At 46.9% G+C, this 18,898-nt stretch overlaps 1 protein-coding gene across 2 annotated transcripts in view; it reads right to left on the bottom strand.

The window, feature by feature from the left end:
- SSBP4 (single stranded DNA binding protein 4) overlaps window positions 1-18,898 on the bottom strand; it is a 530,243-nt gene that overhangs the window by 368,405 nt on the left and 142,940 nt on the right. For both annotated transcript variants that reach the window (XM_029614396.1, XM_029614397.1), the window contains exon 4: window positions 5,323-5,407. In XM_029614396.1, coding sequence (XP_029470256.1) covers window positions 5,323-5,407 — 85 coding nt within the window. The remainder of the gene's footprint in view (window positions 1-5,322; window positions 5,408-18,898) is intronic.

The raw sequence follows: 18,898 nt of genomic DNA, 5'->3' as shown, positions 1-18,898 counted from the left end.
ATGCGTTTATATGCTATGTGCTGATTCTGTTGTAATCCGCTTAGAATATGTTTCACTATAAGCAGAATATAGGAATTTTAAAATAAAACAATGAACATTGTTATTCTTCTCAAGACATCGGTATCAATGCAAGGAGGAAGGGCTCAAAAGTTCAGCAATTTATTTTATTTATTTATATTTTTTTATTCCGCTTTTTGCACTTTTTTCAGCACTTCAAAGCGGATTACATTCAGGCATTGTAGCAATGTCCATAGAGTTCAAATCAAAGATTTTTGTTATACTGTGTACAAGCAAGCAGAGAGTTCAGCCGTCAGCATCAAGCCAGAAAGGTTATATCAATAGATTCTTCTCAAGACAATCACAACTGGCTAAATTTGAGACAAGTGCCCAGCAGAATCGGAGACAGAGACACGTGAAGATGAAGCGAGGACCTAAGACCCAGCAAGTAAGGGTTCTCCGTTCACCCTTAAATCTGCAGGGTGGGAGGCAGCAGTGCAGCCCCTGAGCCCCAGCCCAGCCGCCCCAGTGCTCGTTCACTGGCTCAAGGGCACTGACTGCGACTCCTCTGGGAGCCTGGCACAAATTCAAGCCCAGCCAAGCAGATGTCAGCGAAGCACAACTGCTTGACCCAACTCTGCCCCCTCCCCCCCTTAAACGGCTGCGATCATGGCCTCCATGGCGCTCCCATGCAAATGAGTGGCTGTGTCCAAAGGCCGATCTCAGGTCACCCAGCAAATCCTGAGTCTGGGGGCAGACATCTAAACATTTTCACCTCGCCCCTCTCTAAGCCAAAGAGCGCTAGTGGACTGTAACATATCTGAATGAGATTTGGCCTGGAACTGCAATGTGGGGGTGGCGGGGCTGGGCGGGGGGGAATGGCATGCATTCTGGAAATATTCAAGTGCAGAACCTTTGTACGGCAGTTTTTAATGGGACTTCTTCAATAACAAAATACTATTTAAAACAAGAGAAACCAGAAACATTGTAATTATTCCACCAAATAAAAGGGAGGCTTGACAAATCTCACAGGAACACTCCGCACACATATAAAATCCTCCGAAACACACATTTGCTTTGGCACCAGATGACAGGGCAAAGTAACTAGTTTCAAGTCAACGCATTCCCCTGTGTCCATCATCACCTCAGCTGCTGTCCAGCCAGACAGAGGTTACTGGGGCACCTCCTTATCATATTTAATAACCAGTTTAAAAACCACCGGCCTTAGCTCGCCTTGTCTCTTCTGATTGCATTCTATTCTGACCCAGGGAAGAGAGTAAAAGCTCCAAAAGCTAGTCAAGACATTATTAAATCAGTCCAATATAAAAGGCATCACCTTATGTTTTTTTTTTTTGGTTAAGTTATTTCTGTGGCTTTAAGCAGATTACATGGCTACCACACTAATGACCGCATTAGAGAAGTTTCCATAAAACTCATGCGAGACGCACAGATAAAGATAGCGCTTTCCTTCCAATGCTTAAGTCATAGAATGTCCTCATTACACAGGCAGCCTCTCTCCCATCTCGTCCACAAGATTCTGCAGACTGCTCATTAGCAACCAGCCAGGCACCTGGGGCTCTGCAGGCAAAAGGCATCAACTCTGCCGTAAATACTGGGTTCAGAGGTCAAGGGAACTGTGCCATTAATCTCCGACCAGGGCCTTCTCGGCACCTTTGTTTCCAGTGCCGCTGCCAGAGTCAGCACAGGAGGGAAAGGAAGCCCTCATCCTCTGATTCCCCTGGGGCCAGACTGGTTTTTGACTCTTCCCTCACACCTCCAGTTTGAGGCCAAGGGGGTGGGGGCCAAAAGAGCCTTAGCTAACAGCTCTCCAATTGTAATCTTGCTGACCTCTACTGTCAATCACAGAGGTAGGGTCAAGTCATGGCTAACATGATCGAAGCAACATGGGACTGCTACAGCTGTGCATTAACCAGTATAATCAGACTTTAATAGGACAACCTGTGGAAAAACAGACAATTGGCGGACCTTTACCTTCTAAGCTATAGTACAGTATTTAACGTTTGGATGCAGTAATTCAGCAAAGCCATTGTATAATAGAAAATCCTCAGCCACAAAATTCACAAACAGGGAGCTATCAAAATCGAGGGTCGATTCCCAGTCATGATTCCACTCCAGACGAGAAACCCGTGGCTGATCTGCAGGTCCACCACGAGACACAGAGAAATCTACCGTGGCCCTCCCCCACCTAGCTCTCTGCAGTTTGAACCCATCTTGTGGCGGAGACAAATCCACAGATTTGCATGGTCTTGCGTGCTTCCTGTGCAAGGGCACAGGAAGCACGCAAGCCCTTGCACCAGTGGCGTAGCCACGGGTGGGCCTGGGTGGGCAGGTGCCCACCCAACTTAGACCCAGGCCCACCCAACTAGCACCGGAACTGCAAGGCTGTCGCGGTATCCCATCCCCGCGACAGCGAACAAGAGAACCCACGCCTCACGCGCCATCACGGCACACGTGGGGAAGCGCTGCTGCGGCCGTATGGCCAACCGGTCTTCCTGTTCGGGGGGGGGGAGTGGAAGCGCCGCGCGCAGCTTCCGCTTCCTCCCCCCAATGCAGGAAGATCAGCTGCCTCTCCTGCTGCCACCCGTTCTCCTGCTATCTTCGGACCAAACGGCCTGCCGAACTTCCTGTTTGGGGGAGCGGAAGCGCTGCGCACAGCTTCCGCTTTCTCCCCCAGAGCAGGAAGATCAGCTGCCTCTCCTGCTGCCACCGGCCTCCTGCTATCTTCGGGCGTCGGGCCGTATGGTCCGCCGATCTTCCTGCTTGGGGGGGGGAGGGAGGAAGCGGACGTTGTGCGCTGCGCTTCCGCTCCCCCCCCCCGACAGGAAGTTCGGCGGACCATACGGCCCGACGCCCGAAGATAGCAGGAGGTCGGTGGCAGCAGGAGAGGCAGCTGATCTTCCTGCTCTGGGGGAGAAAGCGGAAGCTGTGCACAGCGCTTCCGCTCCCCCAAACAGGAAGTTCGGCGGGCCGTTTGGTCCGAAGATAGCAGGAGAACGGGTGGCAGCAGGAGAGGCAGCTGATCTTCCTGCTCTGGGGGAGAAAGCGGAAGCTGTGCACGTGCTTGAATGTGTATGTGTGGATGAGAATGGGAGTGTGTGTGGGTGAAAACTGGAGTGTGTATGTGGGTGAGAATGGAAGCTTGAATATGTGGGTGAATGGGAGCTCGAATGTGTGTATGTGTGGTTGAGAATGAGAGCCTGGGTTTGTGTGTGGGAGAGAATGGGAGCTTGAATGTGTGTATGTGTGGGTGAGAATGGAAGCTTGAATATGTGGGTGAATGGGAGCTCGAATGTGTGTATGTGTGGTTGAGAATGGGAGCCTGGGTTTGTGGGTGGGTGAGAATGGGAGCTTGAATGTGTGTATATATGGGTGAGAATGAGAGCCTGGGTTTGTGTGGGTGGGTGAGAATGGAAGCTTGAATATGTGGATAAGAATGGGTGCTTGAATGTGTGTATGTGTGGGTGAGAATAGTACCTTAAATGTGTATATGTATGGATGAGAATGGGAGCTTGAATATGTGTGGGTGAGACTGGGAGCATGGGTTTGTGGGTGAGAATGGGAGTCTGGGTTTATGTGTGTGGGTGAGAATGGGTGCCTGGATGTGCGTCTGTGTGTGCATAAGAATATAAGCCTGGGGAGGGGTGAGAAAGTGAGAACTTGAATGTGAGCTTGTGGGGGGGGGGGGGGGGGGGAGCATATGAGAGTGACAGCTTGAGTGTGTGAGAGGGAGTCTGTGAGAGAAAGCGTGTATGTGTGTGTGTGTGGAAGGGAAGAAGACAGTAATAGAAGAAAGACACTGAAAAGGAATTAGGAAATGAGCTATAAGGGAAAAAGAGACCAGGACCAACTGATTAGAAAAATACAAAGATCAGACAACAAAGGTAAAAATATATATCTATATTTTGAGATGTTAGCAATTTAAATATAAGCAACACAACCGCTCTCTCAAAATTTATGGACAGGTAGGAGCCGTGTATAAAATCGTAATAATAAGAAGGCTAAAGTACCACAAATCACCGTGAATTATGTTTGTATCATTAAGTAAACCTCATACTTAGGCGTAGATGTGAATGCTATGCTGCATAATTTGGCATTATTTATCAGTAAAAAAAACAACTAGTAGACCTGCATGCCTACAGTCCACCCATGTTAACCTTGTGCCCACCCAAAAAATCAATTCTGGCTACGCCACTGCCTTGCACAGGGCTTCCTGTGCAAGGGCACAGATTATCCCAGGAGCACCCCGAGCCAAAACAGCAGTGACTCATTAAAATAGGCTTGATTTTAAGAAAAGGTATTTTTACCTTAACAAAAATCCTTCTCCCTCCCCCCAAACCTGTTTTAATATGAAAAGAAATAATGTGATTGAGGTTGTTTCCAGTTCTTTCCCTTCTGCACAAAATCAGTAGGAATTATTAGATTTGCAAGTTTTCATCCCACAGAAGACCACAATTCATCAGTTTCAAATGGGTCAAAAGTAAAAGACGTATTGGCAACTCTTTACTTTGTTTTTTGAAGTCACTAGCAACTTTTGTGACAGGAACCAGTAGAGAGAGCGGCTCTTAAAAAGGCAAACTTTCCAACAACACAGAAGGCAGCAGGCAATCAGACCCAAGATTGGCGAGCTACAACACAAGGAAACATTTTGGTCATCGCCAGAACACCTAACGAGACCTTTGCTGCCAAAATATTCACAAATCCACTAAGACCCAACCTCAAATTATCCATTAAACAATAAGCCAGCATCAGATCTTAAAACTCTGCAGCTTGGATGGCAGGAGTTGGAACATGCTTTCTCTACAACCTTTCCAGCTGGTTTTCTGACTTCTGTAGAAGTCTCATATAATTTGTAACACATCAGTTAGCTAGAGAAAGAGGAGACACATTCCAACTGGTTCACTTGCAGTTTTTTGTTTTGTTTTTTTTAATTTTCTTGAAGCCGTGTTATAAAAGCTATCTAACAAAAATGCAGACTTTTCTGGGCATCATTTTAACATAACACTGCAAGAAAGAAATTTTAAAAAGGCGAACTCAGCTTGAAGAATAGGGCAACAGTCCAAAAAGCCAGCTCTCTCCACAGTCTTCCTGAAATGCAACTCAGCATCCCCCCCTCAACCAATAAAATCACACAGTCCTCTGAGGCTTTTCAAAACAAACGATCCACCTGGCCAATAAAAAAAAAAAATGTTTGTCGCATCAGCCAATCGAAACACGGGTCTTAGACAGTAAACGCTTATAAGCCGGTTGCTAATGAGAACCAATGGCAGCCCTGAAAAGATAAACAAAAGGACACTTTGTACTCACATAATCGTGAAATGCCTTTGCTTCACTGGAGTGCTCACATGTCTCTCGTCGATCAGGTGCTGCGCAGTACAGATCCCAAAATACACTGTAGGAAGTAAAGCAGAAGGTCAAGACCAAAGAACCACTGGTGTCCTATTTTATATATGCCCCCTTCACTATGGCCTTCATCAGGACTCAAGGCTTCAAGCACTTAAGCATGAGCTCTGCCTCCTCTCCTACTCATACCTTCCTTATCATTCCAAGTTAGGTGAACAGGCTGATCCAGTCCTGGCTATTGCCCCATTCAAAGTAGGGTAGTGTTTCCCAACTCTCTCCTGGAGGCACATTTAGCTAATCAGGTTTTCAGGATTGTCACAATGAATATTCATGAGATAGATTTGCATACCCTGAGTCTCCAATGTACGCAAATCTATCTGATGTATATTCATTATGGATATCCTGAATACCTGACTGGCTAAATGCGTCTCCAGGAGAAGGCTGGGAAACATTGATGTAGGGATTTATAATTCTGATTTCCTTAAGAAAATCGGTACTACAAATCTGCAAGCAATGGATCAAAACCAGGCCTGGATCAGCCTGTTCGGTTGATCTGGCGTGAAATGGCCAACCCTATTTCTGTAACATTATTAGAAGCCCTCATGAAGAGGTTAGTTACATTTTCAAAAAATACTAATTGGTTTTTTTTGGTAGAGCTGAAAGTGAATACAGCACAATACAAGACAAACTTACATCAACAGAGGGCTTAAATGGATGACCTACAGTAATGGCCAACTCACCCAATTTCACCTTACACCATGGATTATTCTATTGAGATCATACAGCTCCATAAGGAATTATCAGATCTTAAAAATGAAGTCTGATAAAGAGAAAAAAAACGATGACACCTTCGTCTTACACCGATGTACACTGAACGGAAAGTTTCTTGAAGGAGGCAACCAGATAATGGGAAGTCAAAGAGTCTCTCTTGTAAAGGAGGCCATGTTATCAAGTTGGCATGTATTGTATCAATCGCAGGGAAAATTAGACATCAGGGAGAATTTTGTCCATCCAAGACCTCAAAACCATGAAGCCTGGAGTCATAGATTCCAACCCAAACGTCAGCGTTCAATATGTGACCTCCTGGAGTCCTTTAACCTCCTCATGTCTTTGGGGCAGGAGAATGGCAATCTGCAGTACTACATACAGATCATATCACATGTAAGTATGTCTGTAACTGGATGTGTATACAACTGGATGAGATTTGGTTCTAGACTATTTGAGGGGAGGAAAATTATCCCTGTGTGAATCAGCCAGAAACCTGAACTCAACCCAAGTTATCTTGTTAGAGCCGTCACCAGCTAAGGAGGTTAAACTGCACAGCAGTAGTAATAAGGCCTTCTGTTACACAAACCCTAAATCCTGGAATGATCTTTGTAGAGATATAAGGATCCTAAAAGACCTCCTGAGTTTTAGGAAAGCAGCGAAACCTTTCTGTTCCAGGAACAATGTGCAACGCTGGCTGATTTCACCTCCATACTGAGTCACATTACCTCAGCTCCTATAGGCAGGGCCGGTGCCTCCGTTTTTGCTGCCCTGTTCGAACAATTACTGTGCTACCCCGCCTCATTTTTTTTTTAACACAGAATACCCCACCTCAGTTAAACATGCAGAACACAGACTCACCCTCACCAAATACAGAACAGAGAGACTATAAACTATAAACAGAAACTGAACTAGAAACCACAACAAGCCAGGCTCTGTATGCAATGCAGCAATGAAGAAGCAGAAACATCACCACTCCTCATAAATCATTCATCAAACAATAAAATCAAGGAATATAAATGAATCATATTAGTAAAACCATACTTATAAAAAGAATATTTCCAACGAGCTAAGGAATAGAACATCCAATAATTAAGAGCTCATATAACATTTTAAACACTTTCCAAACAATAATAAAATATTTCTGAATGGCAGACACCGACACCCAATAATTAAAAGAAATAAAGATGGAAAATTCACTGCTCTCCATACCTGAAAACTTTTCATTCCCAATCGTCCTGAGCATGGCATGGATTAGTGGGGCAGCAGAAACTTTCTTCACACTCACACACCCAGGCATGCCCCCATTCACACAGACACCCACACCCACCCACACCAGATTCCCATTCATACAACCCTCCCCCCCCCCAGGCAAGTTCTCATTCATAGACACACACACACCCCAGGCAGGTTCCCATTCACACATACACCAAGGCAGGTTCCCATTCACACATATACACACACCGCAGTCAGGTTCCCATTCACACACACACATACACACTCCCCAGTACGGCTCCCATTCACACACATACATACTTACCCAAGTCAGGCTCCCTTTCACATGCACACACCAGTCAGGCTCCCATTCACACACCTCCCAGGCTAGGCTCTCATTCACACATACCACACCCCCACACTCCAGTAAGGCTGTTTTTCATTTGTTCATTCATACACCATTGGGAGCCATTCTGCTGCTGCTCCTTGTATGCCTGCCCCTGTGCTAATCAAATCTCACGAGGCGAGCACTTTATCTGTGCATTGCAGATCAGCATAGGGCATGTCATAGCTGCATGTGTTTTGGGCAGCACATGCTGGCACCAAGAAGCAGCAGGAGAATGGACTCCTATTTTCTTTGGTCGCTAGTGGGATGGGGGTCTACCAGCGGGCCTCATTCTCTTCTCGGCCGCCAGTGGGATGGGCTCCACTGTCAGCCTCGCAGCCTTCCTCTTCTTCCGCTTCCCCCCCTGGTGTGCTTCCCTGTGCAACTGCACAGTATGCACACCTGGTAACGCCAGGCCTGCCTGTAGGTAGTTCTGTTTCAGATGTCCTAGGGCCAGGCGAAGAGTAAGGTAGGGCTGGAGGGATAATTTGCATTTGGTGGAGTGGGACAGGGTGATTCTTGGGATGGTTTTACAAGATCATTGTTTAGTCTGTCTATTTGTCTTGTCTACTGATATTAGGTACTAACTTGTACATATTTGTAAATGGTCGTCAATTGCTTTGGGGGTTTTTTTTATTTCATATCATTTTGAATTGTATCAAAAATTCCCATTTTGTAACTCGCTTTGAGCATCATGGTTTTGAATGAAACAAGACAAAATGTCAATAAATAAACCTGCTGTCTTTTAGCCCATGGGATAAACACAGAGGATGTTTAGTTCCTAAGAATGACCAATGTTAAATAAAAAATGAAGCACAATTTTCACAACAAAAAAATTTTTAAGAGAGGAAAGTGATGTTTCATAAAATTCATTTAAGGCACCATCCAGGTTTTCCTCGTTATTTTTTAATCATGAACACCACCGACCACCCTATATAGAATTTATTATTTTTTATACCAAAAAATCTTTTTGAAAATATTTATGCTTTTTAAAAATTTTGTGAAAAGTTCATCCTCAACACGAATAGGAACAGTCCACCAACTCGTCGCTTAGAAATTCAATAACTTAATAAGCAATACTTAGCTTTAACGTAGACGCTGAGACATCAATTCAGCAAAAGTGATTTTGCCTAACAAGGCCAAGTTTCAAATGACTTCTTCGTCAGGGGAAACCGCTTATCCACTGCTCATCTCAGCGTCTACGTTAAAGCTAAGTATTGCTTATTAAGTTATTGAATTTCTAAGCGACGAGTTGGTGGACTGTTCCTATTCGTGTTGAGGATGAACTTTTCACAATATTTTTAAAAAGCATAAATATTTTCAAAAAGATTTTTTGGTATAAAAAATAATAAATTCTATATAGGGTGGTCGGTGGTGTTCATGATTAAAAAATAACGAGGAAAACCTGGATGGTGCCTTGAATAAATTTTATGAAACATCACTTTCCTCTCTTAAAAATTTTTTTGTTGTGAAAAGTGTGCTTCATTTTTTATTTAATATTGCTGACCGAGTTTTTGGTATTTTTTCAATGGTGTAAAGGATATAAAAGAGAAAAAAGAAAATAAGAAAACATTTAATGCAGGTTGTGTAGTGCTATCAGGTTTAGTTACCCCCATTTTGTGGATTGTTTACTGGTAGTTCCTAAGAGTGGCTAGAGCAGAAACACAACCTAGTGATATGTAGTTAATTGTTCAAAGCGCCATACTCACCAGATTCAACAATGAGTTTTAGGGCTGTCAAAATAGGTGGCAAAGTAGTTAATATGAAAGGCTAGTAGTCCTAGTGTTAATAGGAATCCACATGGCCCGGTTGTCTGACAGCTTGTGCTGGTAGAATCAATTAGCAGCTTGGTCTGTCTGGCAGGATGCAAATTCGGTAATAACTAGAAGTCCTGGTGTAATGGTTCCCAACCTGGGGTCAGCAAGACCATCACAGGGGTTCCACCAGGAGGGAGGCAAGCAAAGTGCAACTCCTGAGAATCAGAGCAGGCTGACCTCACCTGTGTGGGACTCTGCTCCAAGGCTCCTGCTGCCTAATCCCGTACCAAGGAGAAGAAGACTGCAGCCCCAAGAAGCCCAAACTGGCATGGAAAGGAGGTGAGGAAGAGTCTGGCTGATTGCCACCACGAGAAGTCTGAAACTGCGCCATGAGGAGGAGAGGCAGCATGCGGCCATGAGCACCGTCAACAGCTGCTGCTCCGCATGTCCAGAGTCAGGCAAGGTGATGGCCCTGAGGAGCACTGATACATGTGACCTGGCAGTCCTACTGGCCTGACAGAGGGAGAAGAACTGCACTGAGGGAGTAATATGGCCATGGTGGGGGTCAGAGAGAAGGAGAGAAAGGGTCATAGTGGGATCAGCATTCAGACAGCAGCTCAGAAGGGGTCACAGGGAGGAGAGGGAAGAGGGGCTGCACAGGGAAATCCTTTAGAAAGGGCTGGGGGGAGTGCTATAAATTGTAGGGGTGCCTTAAACGTGCTGCTACAACCTATTGTTGTGCTGAGATGTTTGTATTCTTACATAATTAGTCATGTGTTGATTTCCCTGAGTTGTGTTGTATTCTTGGTCCTGTTTGTTTATGTCAAGTTAGTCCTCTTCTACATTTTGCCTAGCTTGGTCCTGTCATAGATGGATATCGAGTTTAGTCCTTGCTGAATTCTCCATCAGACTGTACGTTACCTTTCAAATATGCTATACCCCACCTTGGGTGAATATTTTATTTAAAAAGGTGGGTAACAAATCCAAAGGAATTAATCAATAAATAAATCAAATGAATGACACTTGAGATGGGGGCCAAAGGGAAGAAGAGAGGAGGCAAGGCACTCAGAAAAGAGCTATGAGGGGGGATACAGCATCCGAAAGGGGCCACGGAGGAAGGAGCACAAGAGGGAAAGCACTTGGGAAGGAGCCTTGAGGGGGAGGACTATGGAAGAAGGCAGAGGAGAGAGGGAACAGAAGGGAAGGTATTAGGGAGAGTCCCAAGCGCTCAGGAAGGGGGTCACAAAGCAGGAAGATGGGATCAGAGAAGGGGCTTAAGGCAAGGAAAGAGCAGCACTCAAGAAGGGTTGTAGGCGGAGGGAAGCAGGCAGGAGGGAAGGCACTTGGGGCCATAATGGAAGCTGGGAGAGGCACACACGAAGGGGCCACAAGGTGAGGGCAAGTGGGAGAGCACAGTTTAGATCAGAAAACATTCTTTATTTAACATGACGTTTTCCACATTACAGATGTTGCTGGGGTGCATATTATTATTTGTTAATACACTAATCAGTTTTCCATATGGCATTTAACTGCACGCAAAAATTAAAGAGATTTGTGGGGGAAAATATTTTTGAAGATGAAAAGGGGTCCACACTCCCCAAAAACTAGCGAATCCCTGTCCTAACGGAAACCCAGTCGCTCACATAGTCGGGTCGGTCTGGCAGGCTGTGCAGGGGACCAAGGAGGAAGAGGCTGGGTGTCTGGGCAATGGCCTCAATAGGATTGTTGGCTAATATGGATTATAACAGAGAGAGATGTATTGTTAGGCATGGGAGAGGTGGAAACCATAAGGAACTCAGGGCCTCATTTTCAAAGCACTTTACCGCGTGCGATAAATTTGCGAATCTGTTAACGCGATTCGCGAATGCGGGAACCTGTGTATCGTGTGCGGCGAAACAACCGCAGTGGTAGCGCGGCTGCTATCGCGGATTTTAACTACAACTCCGCGTTATGGACTGCGCTACGGGCCAGAAAAGGATTATCGCCATCCACGGTAGTTCCGGGGGGGGGGGAGGAGAGAGAGAGAGAGAGAGAGAGAGAGAGAGAGAGAGAGAGAGAGAGAGAGAGAGAGAGAGAGAGAGAGAGAGAGAGAGAGAGAGAGAGAGAGAGAGAGAGAGACTTACTATAGTGCCTATGCCCTACATAGGTATTTGAATCCCTATGGGAGGGCTACCTACTAACTCGGGGTGGGGATTAGGTATGAGTGTCGGGGGTTGGGGGCCACTTTTGCATTCCACATGAGACCTACGGACAGAACAGTGGTCTCTAGTGCAGATTTGCTGGCCGTCGGAGTGAGGACGCTCACACCAAGAAGTGGTTTGGGCAACGTTCTCTCCACCTAGCTTGATGGACACTCTACCTGGGCAACAACATGCTAGGTGGAGAAAATGTTGGCCAAATCTCCGCTTGGAGTGAGCGTCCTCACTCCGACGGCCAGCAAATCTGCACTAGAGACCACTGTTCTGTCCGTAGGTCTCATGTGGAATGCAAAAGTGGCCCCCAACCCCCGACACTCATACCTAATCCCCACCCCGAGTTAGTAGGTAGCCCTCCCATAGGGATTCAAATACCTATGTAGGGCATAGGCACTATAGTAAACTCTCTCTCTCTCCTCTCTCTCTCTCTCTCTCTCTCTCTCTCTCTCTCTCTCTCTCTCTCTCTCTCTCTCTCTCTCTCTCTCGGCTGTCTGGGACTATCTCCAAAAAGTGCCAAATATCGTGCACTGCGATAAAACCCTGAAAGAATCATCGTGCAGTGGGAAAACATCGCGTGCGGTGCTAATGTTTTGGAAAATAAGGCCCTCAGTGAGGATCTTATATGTTTTTCTGTCCAAGATGGTGGAGTACAAAGGAGACAAAAGAAAAAAAAAAAAAAGAGACTTGTGTTGTATAAGGAGAGAGATCCTGCTGGCAGTCACACTCTGTGGCTGGCAGCAGGGATATATCCCTTAGCAGGGTGGAAAAGAATAGCTGGGTAGACTGGATGGATGGGCTGGATTGTTGTTTTCTGCCATCATGTACCATGTTACTAAGGTTAATCATGTTTAAAAAAAAATAATTTTATTTTTCTGAGCTGAAAGTGTATAAAGCACTGCACCAATGGAGGGTTTAAAAGGAGGATCAACATAAGCCATTTTTCTTTGATCAAAATAATTATAATAGGCTAGGCAACTGATGGCTGTTAATAGTTCTTAGAATTTAGCAAAGGTAGCAGTAATAATGCATAAAATATTAAATTGAATTAAAATACTTATTAGCCTTAATGAGACAAGTTTTTCAGAGGTTCAGATTCACAGGGCCCTGCACCTTTTTTCATTGATTGAATTTTGCTCCAGGCTCAGAGCTGATGAAAACGCCGACAGCCAAAAATAGCTCCGAGCCCTCTAGAGCAGCACAAGCCACTTTCTCCCCAGTGTGAGGGGAATAAGACACCAGAATTGAAACGGGTGGCGAGGAGAAAAAAAAAAAAGAGAAAGTACGCATGCCGCTGTCACCTGCCTTAACATGCCCCTTTATCACACACCACCAGAGTGATCCAGGCAACTGGCACCCACGCTCAGGATGAATTGCAAAATGATTCTGGAAGGGAAGAAACTAGGGAAGAAAAGAAACTGAGAAGACTAACTGTCTCACTGCTATCTTGTCTGGTTGCCAACTCACCTGGGTGACCCCTAAGAGGTGACTCCAGTTCTGGTTTTGCTCCACCACTGCATGCAGGGAGATGTAGCCTCCTGATTTCCCTGTGAAAAAAGTAGGAACTACAACTCCATGCAAGCCATGGAATAAAACCCAAACTGGGTCAGTCTCTCCAGGTTAATTCAGGTGACCTAGATAATCCTAATCAGCCTCCTCACCTATGTCAGCCTGGAAATGCTCCTCTAGTCCTGGTTTTGCCTTATTGCATGTATGGATTTATAGCTCCTATTTTTCATAAGGAAATCTGGAACTATACTTCTCTGTATGCAACTAGACAACACCAGGCCTGAATTATCCTGTGCTGGGGGAGAAGGGGGAATGGAAGACTAAACTGAAGTCGGATGGCATTTCCTCACATTGTTAGGGATGCAGGATTTGTAGTCTTGCTGTCTGTCAACAGAAACCAGAATACTACAAATCCCAGAACTCTTAGAGAAGGGAAGTGTGTGCAGCAACCTGAGCACTGGATTACATCGTGGTAAGATACAGTATAATGACCGTCACGGAGATCACATTTCATTACTTGTTTCCATACATGTTAAAAATCCTGAAAACTCTTCTTCAGTTCATGAGCTTTTTTATTACTTATCCTAGTAGAACACTATTGGAGGTTTCACTTTGTGACAGTGACCCTATACTTATATAATTATCAGTCCATCTGCATATGTCTCGCTGCTGCCTTGATGGTCAACTCCAGAAGTCACCACACCCCACCTCAGGCCTGAGCTGCTCCCAACCCGCATTCCTCGACCAGCCAGCCAGGTACTGGGGAAGTTGGCAGGTCTCTGTGTTTCCTACAGCTCTTCTACATGTTCTCTTCCTGATGATAATCCTCCCCAATATTATTCCCTGCTGCAAACCACTGCTAACACCAAATCCACTTTCCCCAGGCCCTACATTCATTATCTCATCTACCATTCCGTCATCTGCACTATCCACTCCAATGTTTTCATCCTCTCATCCAGCCATTTCTCTCCCTGACAGTATCTCTTCCTTGTTGCTTTCATCACACCTCTACATCTCTTGTATGTATTCTCCTGCTCCTCCTCTTACTCTCAGCTGGGAATTTCCTAGTGTTACGCCCATCGGTCGCAGACGGTTGCGACCACTCTTGCTCACCTCTTTCTTTTCTTCCCTGACTCTGTGGGATAAACTGGCAGCCTCCGCCAGCTGCCGACGGCCTGCCTACCATTCCCAGGCCTCCCGGGACGGCACGGACGCCGCCAACCACTATCTTGCCGTCGGAAGTTCTTAGGCGCGCGCACATGGGCCAGTCTTAAAGCCATCATGGCGGGAACCTCGGGGGCGTCCCCTCCAGATGACATCATCTATCCAGGACATTTAAGCCAGCTGGTCCTGCTACCGACGACTTGACAAAGAGAATCCTTCTTGTTAAATCTGCCTCACTCTCTGAGGACCTGCGTTCCAGTTCCTGCTTCCAGGCATAGACATTTAGGGTACCCGCTCTTCGGGGGCCCTCTCCTCATCTTGGCTATCCGCTCCTCGGAGGGCCTATTGCTTGGGACTTCTGCCTGCCCCCTTCTCCGGGGCTTCCCTGGAACATTCGCTACTCTTCTGTGAGTACCTCGCTCCGCGGACTACTTCCTGTTCTACCAAGGATTCCTCTGGTGTACCCCGCTTCGCGGACCACTACCAATTCTACTGAGGACCTCACTGGTGCTCCCTGCTCTACGGATCACTATCATCTCTACGGAGTACCTCCACCGTGAGTACCCCACTCCACGGGTCACTACCATCTCTATTAAGAACAACATCTGCGTGCCCTGCTTTGCGGATCGCTATCATCTCTGAGGACCCTCTCCGGTGTACCCCACTTCGCGGACCATTACCATTTCTATTAAGGACCTCATCGGTGTACCCCGCTCTGCAGACCACTACCGACCCAGCTGAGGACCTTCTTCGGTGTACTCTGCCCCGCTGGCCTCTACTATCTCTTCTGAAGACATCATCAGTGAACCATGCTCTGTGGATCATCATCTACTCTACGGAGGTATCCACTCAGGGTATTCTCCCATCTACTGACTATGTGTCACTAGGTCTGTTGACCTCCACTCTGGCACCCCCCGCTCCGTGGGCTGTGTCACTCTTTCTCTTTAATAAAGACTCTAGACTGATACTGTGTCTGACATCACTGAGACTTTGCCTCCCGATGGTGAGGCTCACGGGGCTCCTCCCTGTGGGCGGTACCATCTCTCACCTCGGCCCAGAGCCCACACACTAACTGAATCCTAACAGATTGCCAAGTCCATGGACCAGGCACAGGTCTCAGCAATCCAGGCCATCCCTGGCCTGGCCTAACGAATTACAGAACAGCAGAAGATCCTAGAAACTTTGGCTACCGCCATCAATCAATTGAATACTCGGCTGGACTCCGTTCCGACGCCTGCCAAGCCTAACTCAGCTATGCAAGTGCCACCCTTCCGGCCTCCAATGCTCTTGCCAACACCTCCTTATTTTACAGGTGACCCCTTGTTATGCAGGGGCTTCCTGAACCAGTGCAGCATGCACTTCTCCTTACAACCTGCATACTTTCCTGATGTAGTTTCCAAAACTACATATATCCTAACCCTTCTGGATGGAAAAGCATTGGCCTGGGCATTGCCTCTTTGGGAACTTATGGATCCAATCCTTAACAACCTACTGGGCTTCCTCACCCTCTTCTGCACTGTGTTCGATGACCCAGGTCGAAAGGCCATTTCGGGATCTACACTCCTATACCTGCACTGACTGATTACGTCATCAAGTTTAGAACTCTCTCATCTGAACTGCACTGGGACCTGGGCTGCCTACGTGCCATATTCTTCGAGGAACTGAGTGCATGTATTAAAGCCGAGTTGGCAGCATGAGAACTCCCTCAGGCCTTGGATCCCCTTATAGACCTCGCTGGGCGCATAGACCATCGTCTGCATGAGCGCTCCCAAGAAGTCAGAGGAGCTAAGAGAGTGGCTTCTAGTGTTCCACGCACCCGCCCGACGTCATCTACTCCAGCCATTCCTACACCAAGCACCGAGGATGAGGAGCCGATGCAAATGGGGCATAGTCACTTATCCTCTAAGGAGAAACATCATCGCCAAAAGCAGGCCCATGCATGTATTGTGGCCACTCGGGTCATACGGTACCTTCCGGTCCACTCCGTTTGGGAAACTCCCAGGCCTGGGATCTGCCGGAGGACACCTCCCAGGCCTGGGATCTGCTGGAGGACACCTCCTAGGCCTGACCGCACCCTCTCCTCCATTAACACATTACCCTCTCCTCCATTAACACATTACCATTAAAGTAGAAGCCCAGGAGTTTCACACCCTGGCACTCGTGGACTCTGGAGCTGGTGGAAACTTTATTCTCCGGCAACTCATAGAACACCTACAGATTCCCACTGTCTGTATGCCAACGCCATTGTTACTCTCATCTAGCCATGGCTAACCATTACCTGGCGAAGTCACCTTCTCCACGATCCCCATTCGACTTCGTATAGGATTTCTGCATACAAAGACTAATTCCTTTTTGATCTTGGACAAAGCTATTCATCCTGTGGTTCTAGGATTACCATGGCTGAAAATACACACTCCACAATTTGATTGGAGTACTCTCTAATTATCCCATTGGAGTAACTACTGCCATAAAAAATGTTTGGAGACTGTGACCCCGATGCCCTGCCTAGCCACACTGCCTTCCATTCCGGGACTTCCGCCCCAGTACTCCTGCTTCCAGGATGTCTTCTCGAAGAAAGCTGCAGACGTCTTACCTCTGCATCACTCTTTTGATTGCGCTATTAATTTGTTGCCCAACACTGAGCCTCCCCAAGGAAGAGTCTATCCACTTTCCCTGACCGGAGACGAAAGTTATGTCTGAATATATACAAGAAAATTTGGCTAAAGGCTTCATTCGGCCTTCCAAATCTCCCACTAGAGCAGGGTTCTTTTTTGTGGGGAAAAAGGACAGCTCCCTTCGGCCGTGCATACCGCGGCTTAAATGAGATCACACTGAAGGATCGCTACCCCCTGCCACTGATCTCCGAACTGTTTGACAGACTCCAGGGGGCCGAGATATTTACCAAATTGGACCTCAGAGAAGCTTACAATTTGATCAGGATACGCCAGGGCGATGAATGGAAAACCGCATTTAACACCCTCGACGGCCATTTTGAATATATGGTCATGCCATTTGGCCTTTGCAATGCTCAGGTGGTGTTCCAGAATATGATGAACGAAATCTTCAGAGACATGCTCTACAGTTGTGTCGTGGTCTATTTGGACGACATTCTGGTATTTTCGCAAGACCTCCAGAGCCATCAACAGGACGTCACCAACGTTCTGCAACGCTTAAGGGAAAACCAGTTGTACGCCAAGCTGGAAAAATGCTCTTTCCACAAGGAGTCTGTCCCTTTTCTGGGCTATGTTGTCTCTAGCCAGGGGTTCCAGATGGATCCACAGAAGACTAAGAGCATCCGAGAATGGTTCCAACCAATGGATCTTAAGGATCTCCGAAGATTCCTGGGTTTCACTAACTACTACAGGTCATTTATCAATCACTATTCAATGCTAACTGCCCCACTCACGACTATGACATGAAAAGGAGCTAATCCTTCCCCGTGGTTACCCAAGGCCGTGTCCGCCTTCTGGGAACTTAAGGAGGCATTCCTACAGGAGTCATTCCTGTGTCATCCTGACCCACGACGACCCTTCATCGTTGAAGTAGATGCCTCTGATGTTTGTGTTGGTGCAATACTCAGCCAGCATTCTACCAATCACACCCTGCACCCTGCTCATTTTCCTCCCATCGCTTCTCTCTGGCTGAGCAAGAATTGCTGGCGATCAAACTAGCCTTTGAAGAGTGGCGCCCCTGGCTCGAGGGGGCACAGTACCAAATAACAGTGTACACTGATCACAAAAACCTCGAGCATCTACACCATGCTCAACGCCTTATCCACAGACAAGCCTGCTGGTCTCTTTTTTTTTACTCGATTTAATTTCTTACTTCCATATCGACCTGCTGACAAGAACGTCCGAACAGATGCCCTCTCTCACTCGTTCACCATTGATGATGTCCCAGATGTTCCCCGGCTCATCATCGACCTGACTAAAGTACTCCTCGCTGCCACACATACAGTGCCTTCTGGGAAGATGGTGGTTCCCCGACCTCTTCATAGGAAGATCCTCCACTGGGCGCATGATTCCTTACTCGCTGGTCATCCCGGGCAAGCCAGAACGCTTGCGACACTCCAGAGGTTCTACTGGTGGCCAACCATGAAGAAGGACACTGAAGCATATGTGGAATCATGTCCCACTTGCACCCATCAAAAGCCGCTGGCAGGCCGTCCCTGGGGCCTCCTATAGCCACTTCCAACATCAGTGAGCGATGGACACACATCTCCACAGATTTTATTGTGGACCTACCCCCTTCCAGCAGCAATAACACCATTTGGGTCACCGTGAATCGCTTTTCGAAGATGGCTCATTTTGTGGCGCTACCCGGTCTTCCTTCTGCCCCGGACCTAGCCAAATTATTCATTCGCCACATCTTCTGTCTTCATGGACTCCTGAGACACATCTTCTCGGATAGGTGTGTCCAGTTCACAGCTAAATTCTGGAGGTCACTTTGTAAAAAATTTGACATTGACCTGGACCTCACATCGGTCTATCACCCTCAGGCCAATGGACAAACAGAAAGGACTAATCGCACCATGAAGCAGTTTCTTCGGGCGT

Source organism: Rhinatrema bivittatum, chromosome 8, assembly GCF_901001135.1.
Source record: "Rhinatrema bivittatum chromosome 8, aRhiBiv1.1, whole genome shotgun sequence".
Taxonomy (NCBI): domain Eukaryota; kingdom Metazoa; phylum Chordata; class Amphibia; order Gymnophiona; family Rhinatrematidae; genus Rhinatrema; species Rhinatrema bivittatum.
The sequence above is the reverse complement of the archived record's forward strand: the minus strand, read 5'-3'. Positions and strand labels throughout refer to the sequence as shown.